The sequence below is a fragment of the Pungitius pungitius genome, chromosome 17 (assembly GCF_949316345.1).
Source record: "Pungitius pungitius chromosome 17, fPunPun2.1, whole genome shotgun sequence".
Taxonomy (NCBI): Eukaryota; Metazoa; Chordata; class Actinopteri; order Perciformes; family Gasterosteidae; genus Pungitius; species Pungitius pungitius.
In genome coordinates, this window is record NC_084916.1 from 7207376 (window position 1) to 7220214 (window position 12839).

At 39.3% G+C, this 12839-nt stretch overlaps 2 protein-coding genes and 2 non-coding genes across 4 annotated transcripts; all 4 read left to right on the forward strand.

The window, feature by feature from the left end:
• Window positions 1-322: 322 nt before the first annotated feature.
• lrrc71 (leucine rich repeat containing 71) lies at window positions 323-8122 on the forward strand. Its single transcript, XM_037473447.2, has 16 exons — window positions 323-464; window positions 4274-4312; window positions 4395-4529; window positions 4856-4939; window positions 5110-5185; window positions 5271-5345; window positions 5474-5542; window positions 5675-5834; window positions 5927-6010; window positions 6138-6212; window positions 6402-6506; window positions 6587-6644; window positions 6752-6825; window positions 7034-7136; window positions 7425-7516; window positions 7991-8122. Exons 1-16 carry the CDS (start codon window positions 401-403, stop codon window positions 8078-8080), a joined length of 1383 nt encoding a protein of 460 aa, XP_037329344.1. The 5' UTR covers window positions 323-400; the 3' UTR covers window positions 8081-8122.
• Window positions 8123-9706: 1584 nt separating this feature from the next.
• Window positions 9707-12305, forward strand: rps27.1 (ribosomal protein S27, isoform 1). The gene is made up of 4 exons (XM_062558509.1): window positions 9707-9811; window positions 10508-10616; window positions 11154-11264; window positions 12061-12305. The coding sequence occupies exons 1-4, from the start codon at window positions 9734-9736 to the stop codon at window positions 12087-12089; spliced, it is 327 nt and encodes a 108-aa protein (XP_062414493.1). The 5' UTR covers window positions 9707-9733; the 3' UTR covers window positions 12090-12305.
• LOC119219783 (small nucleolar RNA SNORA35) lies at window positions 10889-11018 on the forward strand. Its single transcript, XR_005120542.2, has one exon. It is a non-coding gene; the product is annotated as a small nucleolar RNA SNORA35 (small nucleolar RNA).
• LOC119219781 (small nucleolar RNA SNORA35) lies at window positions 11703-11832 on the forward strand. Its single transcript, XR_005120540.1, has one exon. It is a non-coding gene; the product is annotated as a small nucleolar RNA SNORA35 (small nucleolar RNA).
• Window positions 12306-12839: the final 534 nt, after the last annotated feature.

A 12839-nucleotide genomic window follows, 5' to 3' on the forward strand; every position in this document is an offset into this window, starting at 1 on the left:
ATAATATTCTAAAATTCAGCTATAATGGTGACATCAGTTAACCATCATGCAGGAACTATCAGTATAATACTGATACTCTATGTATATGTATATATATATATACAGTATATATCTCATATTAGTCATTATTACATTATGATATACTGTTGTGGTACTACGGAGTAATATGATTGATGTTCTCGGCACCTTTACTAACGCAAAGGACACATGTTTGCCCAAAAAGGAAATCTTTTTATTATGATTTCCAAAACTCAAAGTACCTTCCCAAAAGTCTCGCGATGCTTCCGATTGGGTTCAGGCGGTTACCATAGTAACGCCAATGACACCGTGGAGTTCCTTCTTCCCATCGTAGGATTACGATCTACAAGTGTCTGAACAGATTTTGAATTGAGAAACAACGATGTCTAAAGAGAGAGTAGAAGACAAAACCGAGCAGGCAGAGGACGAGGCCTCTCAAGACGCAGGTGAGACGACGCTTCCTGCTTCAGCAGGTGAATCTAGCGCGAGCGGCCTCAGCTCAACTTGCCGGAAGTAGTTTCGGAACTAAGTGTTAGTTAATAACACACTGTTCAATTTACGTTATGATTAAAAGTACATTGTATAAGTTCAAAGGGGGCTAAACGTACTTAAGCAGCGTCTAAAGTAACCCAGTGAGCATTTTTTGGTTAAAAAATCGTTGAATAGACGTCTATGTTTAGATCACATATCAACGTGATTTTTAATACTGTAAAATATTGTTCTCTACTTTGTGCTATAGCATTATTTTTAAACGTCTCTTCAACGGATACATTGCTCGCTGGAAAAGTACAAGTTACACAGTCACAGTTGTCATGTCAACAGCCCTTATTAAGGACAACACATTTGATTCATTTGTATTTATTAATATCAATATAATATGGAGGACTAAAAGTGCCACAATTAAATAAATAAACACATCATTAAATAATTACCTAAATGTGTCATTAATAAATTAAAAATAGAATTAAATACATAAATGTGTCATTAATTAATTCAAATACAGATTCATGTTATGTAAAATGCACATATACTTTTTTCACTATTTACATTTACATTTCATGATCCTGCGTTGCAGTGCTTCATGAATTACTTAAAACTGTCAAACTGACCCATCAAAAGTTGGTAGGCGGAACCTAACGCCTGATTGGTTATCCTGTGTATCAAGTCAAGACAAATCAATTCCGGATACTGGATTGATGCAGAGCTACTAAACGACTGAATCCATCCACCCCACCGTGGACAACAAATCTCCACCTGTTGCAAACACATGAATTGTAATGAAACATCTAGAAAGATGCATTGTTTATCTGCTAATATCACTGACCTGATGAGCTTATGGTGGCCATCTATATGCCACAAAGAGTTTGGGCCAGGAACAAAATACTGCCGTGGCCAGGTACTCTACCAAAGCAATGGATCAGACTGGATTCGCGTTAGCCCCGCCCACTGACTTTGATGGGTCAGTTTGACAGTTAAGTAATTCATGAAGCACTGCAACGCAGGATCATGAAATGTAAATGTAAATAGTGAAATATGTATTTTTTATAAAATGAATCTGTATTTTAATTAATTAATGACACATTTAATGACACATTTATGTATTTAATGTCAGGCAGGAAGGAGGAGGACTCGGACGCAGAGGGTTCAGCTGATATTGCTTTTATTAATAACAAGAAAAAACTCAAAATCTCTTAACGAGGAAACAAAGGTCGCGATCAAAGTTCAAAAGGAAAAAACTCAAAATCTCTCTTAATGAGAAAAAAAAGGTTGTGATCAAAATTCAAAAGGCAAAAACTCAAAATCTCTCTTAACGAGGAAACAAAGGTCGTGGTCAAAATTCAAAAAGGCAAAAACTCAAAATCTCTCTTAAACGAGGAAATGTAACAGGGATCAAAAAGACGTGACAAACGTTATCGGACTTGACTCGTGACGTGAGGGCTGGTGTGCAGGGCAAAACAACAAGACACACTGGCACAGGACAAGGGGCGACGCAGACTATAAGTACCCATGAGGGAGTTGTGGGAACAGGTGGACACAATCAGGAATCAGGGGAGACAATCAGACTGGTGACACATGAGGAAGGGCAAGTGACCTGAAACGAGAGGGAGTTTGTTTCCAAAATAAAACAGGAAGTCAAAAAACAACTGGAGACAGGACAAAAACGCAACTTGACATACAGGTGTGACATTTAATTCTAATTTTAATTAATTAATGACACATTTAAGTAATTATTTAATTGTGTAATTATTTACTTAATTGTGGCACTTTTAGTCCTCCATAATATAACACTAAACACTTTTCCTATACAAAACAGAATGCAAAAATAAAATACATTTTGTGAAAATAAACTATGAAATTATTAGTTTAGAATTTGTGTTTGTAAACCATTTTCCTGAATCATTGGCTCTTCATTTTCAGATTCTGTAACAAGATCTGGCTCTGAGTCACTTGAATCCGGATCGTATACCTGAAATCACCTCCGTCTCCCTCATCGTCACTCAATGATTCAGAATGCGCAGAACACCCCTCAGTTGCAGATGCCTCTAGTCAACATAATTCAATTCAATTCATTTTATTTTGTTCAACCCAAAATGAAAAAATAAGCCTGAGGGAGTTTTACAGTCTATAAACATGCAGTATCCTGTCCCAAAACCATCACATCGGCACACGTAAAACTCCCTTCAACTGGACAAAACCTAAGGGAGAACAGCGGAGGAGTAGGTGTGTACCGAGAGAACAACTTAAAGATGTACAGTACGTTCAATTCCTACGACAGATATTATTCAAATATTCAGAGTAGTACACCAGGTGTAAGGCAGGACAACTGCAGGGACAAACTCCATTAGATGTAACCTCCATCCACAGGAACCTGTGAGGAGGGAAGAACTTAGGGAAAAGGCAAAGTGTGTAATTTGGGTTTATAATGACAGTAATAAAAAAGTTTAATCATATAACTGCAGCAGGTGAGAACCCTTATTTATAGATTGTTTACTTATGACATTAAAAACAATTTATGGCATTTCTGGAGTAACAATTCCAGGTATATTATACAGTACCATACTTTACAATGTTGTTTTAAGCATGCAGTAACTTACACTGTATGGCTAGCTTGTTTACAGGCCACAACTTGTTGAATTCAGCTGCGATTTGTGTTTAGGCCGCGTTGCTTTAAAAACGTGTATTTTCTACATGAAATGGGAACGGCAATAATATGATATGGGTACAGCAACAACCTAACGCATAAGCAACACCAAACACACGGAAAATACTCTATGATGTTTCTTTTGGTCCAGTTCATGTTAACTAGCAAACTATCTGCGCTAACTGGCTTACCAAAATAACAGTCTTTCCCGTATCGAGTGGGCAGCACAAGTAAAATAACTGGTTATAGTTCCAGGTGTGCTTCATTCAAACACTCACGTACTTACAGAGCATTGGGGCCGGTAGCCGTGGTTGTATAAGCCCGTTCACGTCGCTCTGCTCCCGGACACACTTCCCCTAGGGTCTTGCGCATGCGCGTTACAGATGTGAGCAGAGTTGCGTGTTTTCAACTAATGTTTAAAACGGCCCGAATTATTATGTCCTTAAAGCATATTGTTAACGACACACACTCTGTATTTACATATTCATGACGTTTTAAGAAAAATCTTAAATGCGTTGACATTACGTCTTTGCGTAGACCAAATTTCGCCGTCCAGTTCATTAATTATTATGATAATCCTAATGATATTATCGTCTCTCTTTCAACCTTACGTTACAACATGACACAAAATCGAGAAATGTACCCTTTTCTAGCACGTTCAAGTTTCTCGCACTTTTTGGCCGGTTGAAAAGACGTTGAAATGAGGTCTTAGACGTTCAGACCTCATTTCAACCCGATTTCAACCATATTTCAACGTTGAAATAACGTCTTGTGCTCACTGGGGAGTTTTTTAGTAAAAAAGTGCAATATTTTAATGTAAATGTAGGGAAGCAGAATAATAAGGTTAGTACATATTTGGAAATTATAATTTTATGTTATGCGTCGTTACTTCACAACACTGTAAATCAATAATAGTTTGGAAATAATCAAAACAAAGTCATCTTGCAAATGTTTTTAATTAATTGTCATAAGAAACATATCATGTTTTGGAAATCTCATATGTAAGAATAATAACTCTATTATTGTTGCTTTAATGCATAAGATAAGATAAGATCATTTACAAGGGATCAATAAAAAGGATAATTGCTAAACTGGCTGTTCTGTTGTTTTTAGGACATACTCCAAATGAAGAATTGCCTGCTGGGATCTTTGGTTGGTAACTGTAACTTATACTTTTTGATTTTTTATAAAGTGAGAGTTTTATTGTCTCTGCTTTAAACCCTCCATCATACAGATGGATATCAGTGCTCAGGCAATGTGGAGATTGACTTCCATGAGCTTTTTGCTCTTTTGGACATAAAGAATATCCCAACTGTCTGCACCGAGCAAACAGCAACTTCCACCACTGAAATAGACGAAGGGCTCACAGGTAAACCAGAGCTGCTCCTCTCTAAAGGCCTGGGAGACACGTACTATCTTTTTGTAAAAATACTTTCCAGAGTTAATTGTAGATGGAATTGTCAATTGTATTTCTGTAGGTGGAGGTTAATTGAATAACATTAATTCTAGTGTAACAACATACCTTAAATCTGATAACATTTTAGATTTTGGACACATCTAAGTGATCTAATAATATGAACCAAAGGAAATTGGACGACCATGACGCTTGATACACTGGAAATTTTCCCTGTACTGTTTGCATCATGTTAGTAGTTTAATTTTACAGTAACATTTTTTTTTTAATCTTACCTCCAGATGCATCAATTTGCTTTAAGCCATGCTTGCAAGTGGAACTGGAGAATGAAAATCCTCTCAGTGCCCAGAAGCTGAAGGTTTTTGGTAAGAACAAAAAATCCACATATATTTACAGCCATATTTGACATGTTCTTGAATTCCTTTTTGACCACCGCGAGGAGCAGTCCCAGCCAACGATGTCCCTCTTGTTGTCATTCAGTATTTCGGCAGCATGTTGAAGAGAAAATTATATAATCTGTTTCAAATAAACACAGGGTGGAAGATCGATGACCCGACTTCCAGAGTGCTCCTGAAGATGTTTCCCTCCTTAGTCAAGCTACAGATCCTTCAGTGAGTGATGAGCGGATGCATTCCTGTTACAGCTGTCCCCATGTTGTTCTTGTTCGTTTGTGTAACCCTGTCTTCTGTGTTGCAGCTTTTGGCAGGCGGGACTGACCGATCAAATGGTAATGTCACTCATGAACACAGTATCACTGTGCTCCAACCTCAGGTGGGTGGATTCTGCTGGCACTCACCCCGTAAGACTTGTAGAAATGCCAGGGAACCCTAACCGCAGTTTTCTAATTATCATTCAAAACAGGGTACTTAATGGTTCTCCTCACCTTTGTTTAATGTTAGAGTTTTGACATTGGAGGGCAACCCTCTTCCAGAGCAGAGCTTCCACCTCCTACTCTCGGAAGACAGCGTGTGAGTCACCAGGCGTTTATATATCTCACATAGTAGCACAGAACTGGTTCAAATAGACCTATAATTTGCATTCACGCACACCAAAAGAAGAACCCACATCCCTGATTCATGTCGTGTGTTTCTTTGGTCAAGTCTCACACACCTATACCTGCGAAATAACCGGATCGGATACGAGGGAGCACGTCAGATTGGGTCGGCTCTCTCAACAACTAGATCTGCCAACAAGAACCTCATTTTACTCAATCTGGCTTTCAATTGTATCGGTGATGCCGGTGCTGCACATATCGCACAGGTATAGCCACAAACCGACTCTGTATTTGCACATATATGTTCACCTCATGACTGCTGAGGTGTACGTAGTCCTCTTCCTGTGCCGTCTCTCAGGGCCTGCGGTTCAATCGTGCTTTGCTCATGCTCTCCCTGTGCAACAATCAGATCGGAGACTACGGAGCTCGTCACATGGCTGCGGTATCCCAGATTTTAAACTGGCACATTATGCATTTAAATCAGTGGTTGGATTGTTTCAAATTATATTGAGATAATTGCATTACATTCCATGATTTAATACACATCCATAAACCTTCTTCTCGCTAAGATTCTTAGCGAGTTTGCTCTCACTCATGAAGAAATTGTGGAGAGGAGGAAGATGCTTCTGGGACGAAAACAGCCTGTAAGTAGAGAAAAATCAAATACCCAGTCTACCTTAAAATAAATCACAATTCCAAAAATGTAAAATGTGTTGACATACATAAGTCATTACTTTATTCATCTCGTTTGAAAAGCTTAGAATGGTTCTCACAAATGTAGGAAATGACAAGTCCGAGACATTCCAACAAACCCATTAAAACTATATTTCTAGTCACCCGTAGGGATCAATTCTGACCAGCCTGCAGACCACCTTTCTTCAGTAACCAGCTGCAGTTCACTGAGCATCAGCAAAGAGGCGAACAAAGGCAAGAAAAAGGTAACAACCCAACTGGTGTAACTGGTATCTGGGGCTTGCAGTTCAGTAATTAAGTAATGTTGACATCTTTTAACTTACAGAAAGTGTCCAAAAAAGAGAAGAAATCAGCTGCTAAGAAAGAGAAGTCTAACAAGAAATGTAACCGCTTCCTCAACAGAATAACATGTTTTTTATAATCCATTGACAGCTGAGATGCGAATCTTCTCATTTTCATACATTGCTGTCTCTTTAAATCTTCTACCCAGCTCCTGATATAAAAGTGACTCCAAGTAAAGGTGGAGAGCAAGAGGAGCCAGAGAAACCACTGAATGCACAAGAGGTAGACGCTCCTCACTGAATCTGTGTGTAGTAGTCAATCACATGGAGACACTACAGTACCTTTAATCATTTAGTTATTTCAATCTATTTTTGTGGCAGGATAAATCAAATACTGCACAGACTCAGATTTGTTTGATGCGATTTTCTGGTGAGCAAAAAAAATCTAAAATCTTATCCTTTTCACACATTTGTCTCCTTCCCTTCCTCAGTCGGTGGAGCCGGTGAACCCCCTGCTGGACGAGCCCGTGCACTACAGGGATGGAGAGCTTTTTCTGCCTGGAAACAAGACTCTCGCCTCCCTCAACTTGGCAGGTCAGTGGAGCGATCATCTCAGCCTGAAAAATCCTCTCAAATCACGGCATTTAAAGAAAAGATACTGTTTGATAGCAGGAACATCGTCAACTAAACTTATGAATGTTAAAGATTATTTATGTTGTGAGTTCTGCAGAATCATTGTGCAGAGGTTCCCAGATTGCATTGTTTTCTGTCTTCATATCAATTATCATACTACACATTTTAGAAACCCTACACATAATATTTTAATTAACTCTAATTTGTTGAGAAAAAATACAATAATTAATTAATTAAATCATTGTTTAGGAAACAGAATAACCCAGAAGTCGCTGCCTCTTTTCCTGACGTCAGTCGAGAGGCAGGGGGAGGGACGTCGCCTGCTGCGTCTCTGCCTGCAGGTGTGTGTCTCAACCTGACACTGTGTGTGTCTGTGTGTGTGTGTTTGGGCGACTGTCCACAGTCCACTTTAGTTCATGAGTTAATATTACATTTACGTGGATAAATCATTTAACAAAAATAATAAATAGCTACTGTCCTGAAACACAAAAGGATATCAACAACTCGAGCGTTGTTTGAAATAAACATAATTATTATTCCTAATAATATTATTGTATACACATGCTTTTTTTCAAGATTGCAAGATTTGGTTCAGTAGAAAAATGTGCCGCTTTTAATTTACCTTTATCTATTAAAGCATGTATTTAAACTACACAATCATTTAGAATTGGTTAATATATTAGTTTTCCGTATTTCAGTAACTAACCACACTGTAAATACACCACTGCAACGTTTGATGGAATCTACTGTGTTAATTAACTGTTACAGAGAAATATGAGGAGGATTTGTGTGATGATGTCTGATCTGTCTTTTAGAGAAACCGCTTCCCACCTGAGTGTGAGTATTATGTAAAGATACAGGAACTGATGAACCTCAGGGACCCACTCAAAAGAAAGAGCTGCTAAATGACGCAGGAGGAAGAACAGTTGAGAGGACTAATCAAATTCTACAGACTGTATACATTTTATATATATATATATATATATATATATATATATATATATATATATATATATATATATATATATATATATATATATACATTAAAAATACATTCATTTCATTCATTTATTTTGCCCTGTTGTGCTTTTGTAACACGTGAGATGAACATTGAGGTATCCACAGAAACAGTCTATTTGTACAGAAGGACACTGTGGTATATTAAATCCCAGATGCTTTGCCTAGGACAGTTGTTTAGAACCCTGTTAACAAATTGGTTTTACTGCTTTGTTTTGCTCACAGTCAGAGTTTACATCAAGGACAAAGACTGAGAACTATCATATCTTACAGTTTTCGGCAGGGTGATAGGTTCCTATTGTTTTATCTGGTTCTAGGACTTACTTGTTGGGTAACTTTGAGTTTAGCTTTACTCGCTGGTGAAAAAAAGACATGGGTAATTTTCTCTGTTTCTAGAATCATTAGATGAAGTCATTAAAACAAACAAAAGTGCTCTGGTACTGAATTGATTTGTTTCATTAATAGTTTCCTCTGTTTTTTTATTGATTGATACAAATTTAATCTAGTTTTGATGGTAAAGGTCACTGTTTTTTTAGTTAAAGTAAATGTTTTATTATGTTTGGACTGTGACAAATGCTGAATTTTTAAAAAATGATAACGATGCCCTACATTAAGTAGATTAATACCCAGTTTTTGAACAAGCTTGCTGATCCAAATACTGGAAATCTGTTTTCAAAACAATTAACTCGATGAGCTTACGCAATTGTCATGAATTTGACCTTTCACATTTAGCTGGATCGTTTGAGGAAAGACTCATCAGTCTGTTGTTCTTATTGAACCAAAGTCTAAAACACTTTATACTTATACATATGTTCTGGTGTTACACAGTGGATTGCATGTCGGGAGTCGGGTTGAAAGGAAGAGGCTGAGGATTTTTGCTCTACACTCTACACCAGGGGTTGTTTTTCAGGCCAAGGTCCCCCAAACTGATGGCGAGATGGAGGAGGGACCCCCTTTTCTACGGAGTTTGGTCCGCCATCTTTTATTTTTGAGTTTCGCGCTCTTTTGACGTGAGCATGAACGCGATCTGATTGGCTAGTGCCTGTGCTGTCGTATTTGCATGAAAGGTGCTGTTTGAGAGAGCTCCTGTAGCTGAATGTGTGTATTGCGTACTGAAAGATATATATTAATCTATTCTATTCTTAATCTATCTGTCATGTTAATGTGTATTTAAAAACAATAAATACAATTCTGAAGACATTTAAATTTGTGGGGGAAAAAATGGGTTTTATCAACCAAAGATTTCGCGACCCCCCCTGCAGTACCTCCGCGGTCACGAACCCCCTGTTGAAGACACTACACTACACCTAACAATTTAAGTAAATACTATATTCATATTAAATATTACAGAGCATGTCAAATAACTGGTGCTAAAAATGCTACATTTTGGATTTGTGATTGTCAAAGCCTAATTGTTTTATTTTTTAAATTCATATAGTGGGGAAGCTGTCGTTGTTCATAGTATTATATTAATTATAATAATTATAATAGGTTCCCATTGGTGCATACAGGGCGCAGGGTGGAGCCTGCGCCTCACCAACATGGCTGCCACGTCCTGTGAACTTCGTCACGTCCGGTTCTGGCTGAAAGGATCCACCGATATCAACCCGTCGCTTCCGGTAATGCCTCCTTTTCGGCAGCGGCTTTTTCCTCGCCAACATGCCAGTGAGTATCCGCAGGCTGTTGTAAAATTACATTTTTAACATCTAGCGCCGCGTTCGAGGGACGTGTCACGGCTCAGTTGTTACGCAAGAAAGTACCGATTCGAGTGGTGTCAGTTTCAGACTCTTCCGTCGAGTTTAGGTTGCAGTTTTACTCTAATAATTGAGCACATTTGAGCGCATTGCGAGCGCGTTGTGACACAAGATGGCTGCGCGCACTATGCGAACATGGAGCCCGTTCAACGCAGGATCTTAACGTGGTTATAGACCCATGCATTCAACATCGACCGCATTTACTCTGGATTAACCCGCATAGGTTGATGGTCGTAATAATGATAAACTCGGCCCTCGATGTGTAGCGTTACCCGCTATTGAGGTAAAATGCGTAGCCTGCGTTACCTAAAGGCATGTTAGCTGTTAGCTAGGCCGGGAGCCCGAGCGCACCAACGCGTTGCTTATTCTACTCAAGAAAACAATGCTAAATGCACGAGTATGTTTGTATAACCAGTTTAATATTATTGAACGAAGTGTTCTCTATTTCCGTCTAATAGCCCGTGCAATTTTTTACATTTTTTATAACCGTTCACCTGACTGAAGGCTTTTAGATCAGTATGTGTTTCACCAACCCTTCGTTCGTTCTCCCTCTAAATGCAGCTCGCAAAAGACTTGTTGCACCCGTCCCCCGAGGAGGAGAAGAGGAAGCACAAGAAGAAGCGTCTCGTACAGAGTCCTAACTCTTACTTCATGGATGTGAAATGTCCAGGTACCGTTTTCCCTCCGCGCACAAGCCAGGACTGGAAAACGCCCCGTGGTTCAGTGGCCTCACAGTCCATAGAGTATCTTCCAATATTGGGTCCAGATTCTGGACCGCTGACCAGGACCCAGAGGCTTTAGTGATCGAACCAAACAAGGAAAACTGAATACAACCTACTGAGCCATATTTTTTAACTGTGTAAATTCACCCCATTTTATTTGTGTTGTGCTTCAGACCCAGATAAACCGATTATTCTATCATATATGCAACATATGTAAAGTCTGCACTGCCAAGTGACTGGACTTCCTCTTCAGTGGTCTTCCAATCTAATTTCAGTGCCAGAAAGACCTCAGTTAGCAGAAGGGTTGAGCTAAACCACTGGCCCCCCCCTTTCGAAGACTGAGAACAAATTTACTTGGTTTATAGCCACCGTTTAACTCCTGATACTGTTGCCGGCCCACATGGCGTCCTCCCGCTCACACAATACATGAGTTATTTGTTCTTCTGCCTCGCGATGTAACCAGTGTCCTGTTTGCCTTCTTCCAGGATGCTACAAGATCACGACAGTGTTCAGTCACGCTCAGACAGTCGTGCTGTGTGTTGGCTGTTCAACGGTCCTGTGCCAGCCCACTGGAGGCAAAGCGCGTCTCACAGAGGGTCAGTACCAACCAACCACGTGCACGTCACACAGATATCTCGCCACATTTAGTTGTAGACGTTAATTGGTGTGGCGCAATATCGTACATTCAAATATTTTGGACCCAATGCAATTGTTTTTGTGTTTTTCCCACATATTGAACCGGTCAATCAGTGAAAGCTTTCTCTTGTTCAATCGCCCCACACTTCATTAAACATCTTCTATTTGGTCCTGATTCTAAAACAGCCAACCAGAACCATCCTCTGGTGTTTTCCTGCATTGTGCTCATGATCAGAACTCACACCAGGGACAAAGAAAATACAACCACCTGAACCATTGATTTACTATTATCTCGGCCTGTGTGGCCACTTTTTCTAATCTGGCATAAATGCACATGATTGTTGCTTCTGAGCCCGAAAAGATTATTATATATTCCAACATGTGGTGAAATCTACTGGCCGCACTGCCAAGTGACTGGACTTCCTCTTCTGTGGTCTTCCAATCTAATTTCAGTGCCAGATAGACCTCAGTTAGCAGAAGGGTTGAGCTAAACCATTGGCCCCCCCCTTTCGAAGACTGAGAACAAATCTACTTGTAGCCGCTGTAACTCTGCTGATGGCCCAGTTGGGCTCCGCCATCGTCTGATCTTCATGATTTTATTCTTGTGTCAGCTTTTACTGCAGACTCATGACTTGGCTACAGTTTTCCCTACTTGGATGTGGTGGTGACCTGATGGGTCACGGGAACGGCTGCCACGGCGTGGCTCACTAGCCGTTTGCAAGCTTGTTGTCTGACCACCATTGTCTCCTCTGGCAGGGTGCTCATTCAGGAGGAAGCAGCACTAGAGGTTCTCCCGGCGCTGAAGGGGAGAGGAGGGAATGGACCGGTGGATATCAGCACCTTCATCCTCGCTACGTGGCGTCAGACCCAGGGGCCTGATCTGACATGACACCTAAAGACTGGGCCAGCAGATGGGTTTCCCCTGTTCCTGATCATTGTTGCTGTAACTCTGCCCTCCAAACCCGTCTCTCTTTAATAAAATGTTGTTTTGGCTAAGGGAATGGTTTGTTCGTAGTTTGTTTCCTGAATATTTTCTGAGTTTCAATGCAACAAAGTTTTTAGCATTTGTATTTAATACACAAAATTGAGTTTTTACCTATTTAATGAGTGCCAGATTGTTCTCGCAATAATCAAATTTCTATTTGATCAAAAAGAAGTGCACCATTAAAGTAGTGGCGGACAAATGAGTAATAATTACCCATAATTACTGTATTTGACATGAATTTTTAATAGTCATTATTTTCAACAGTAAGTTTCTTCATTTTTAAAACGTCTTTCTTTTTCTATTCTTTTTAAAAACGTCAAGATGTGAAATGCTGCAAATCTTTTACATAAGTACTTTGTACAGTTTAATCTTTACTTGTAACCTTTTAGATGTATTGGATTATCGTTTTTTTCAGATTTTGTCAAACAGGACTTACCACTTTTCAAAATGTTCCAATATTTCTAGTACTTATTTCTAAATACTAAGCTGACTTAAATATAATGTAACTTACTATACTATGACCTTTTTTAAATTTTCGACATACTGTAAA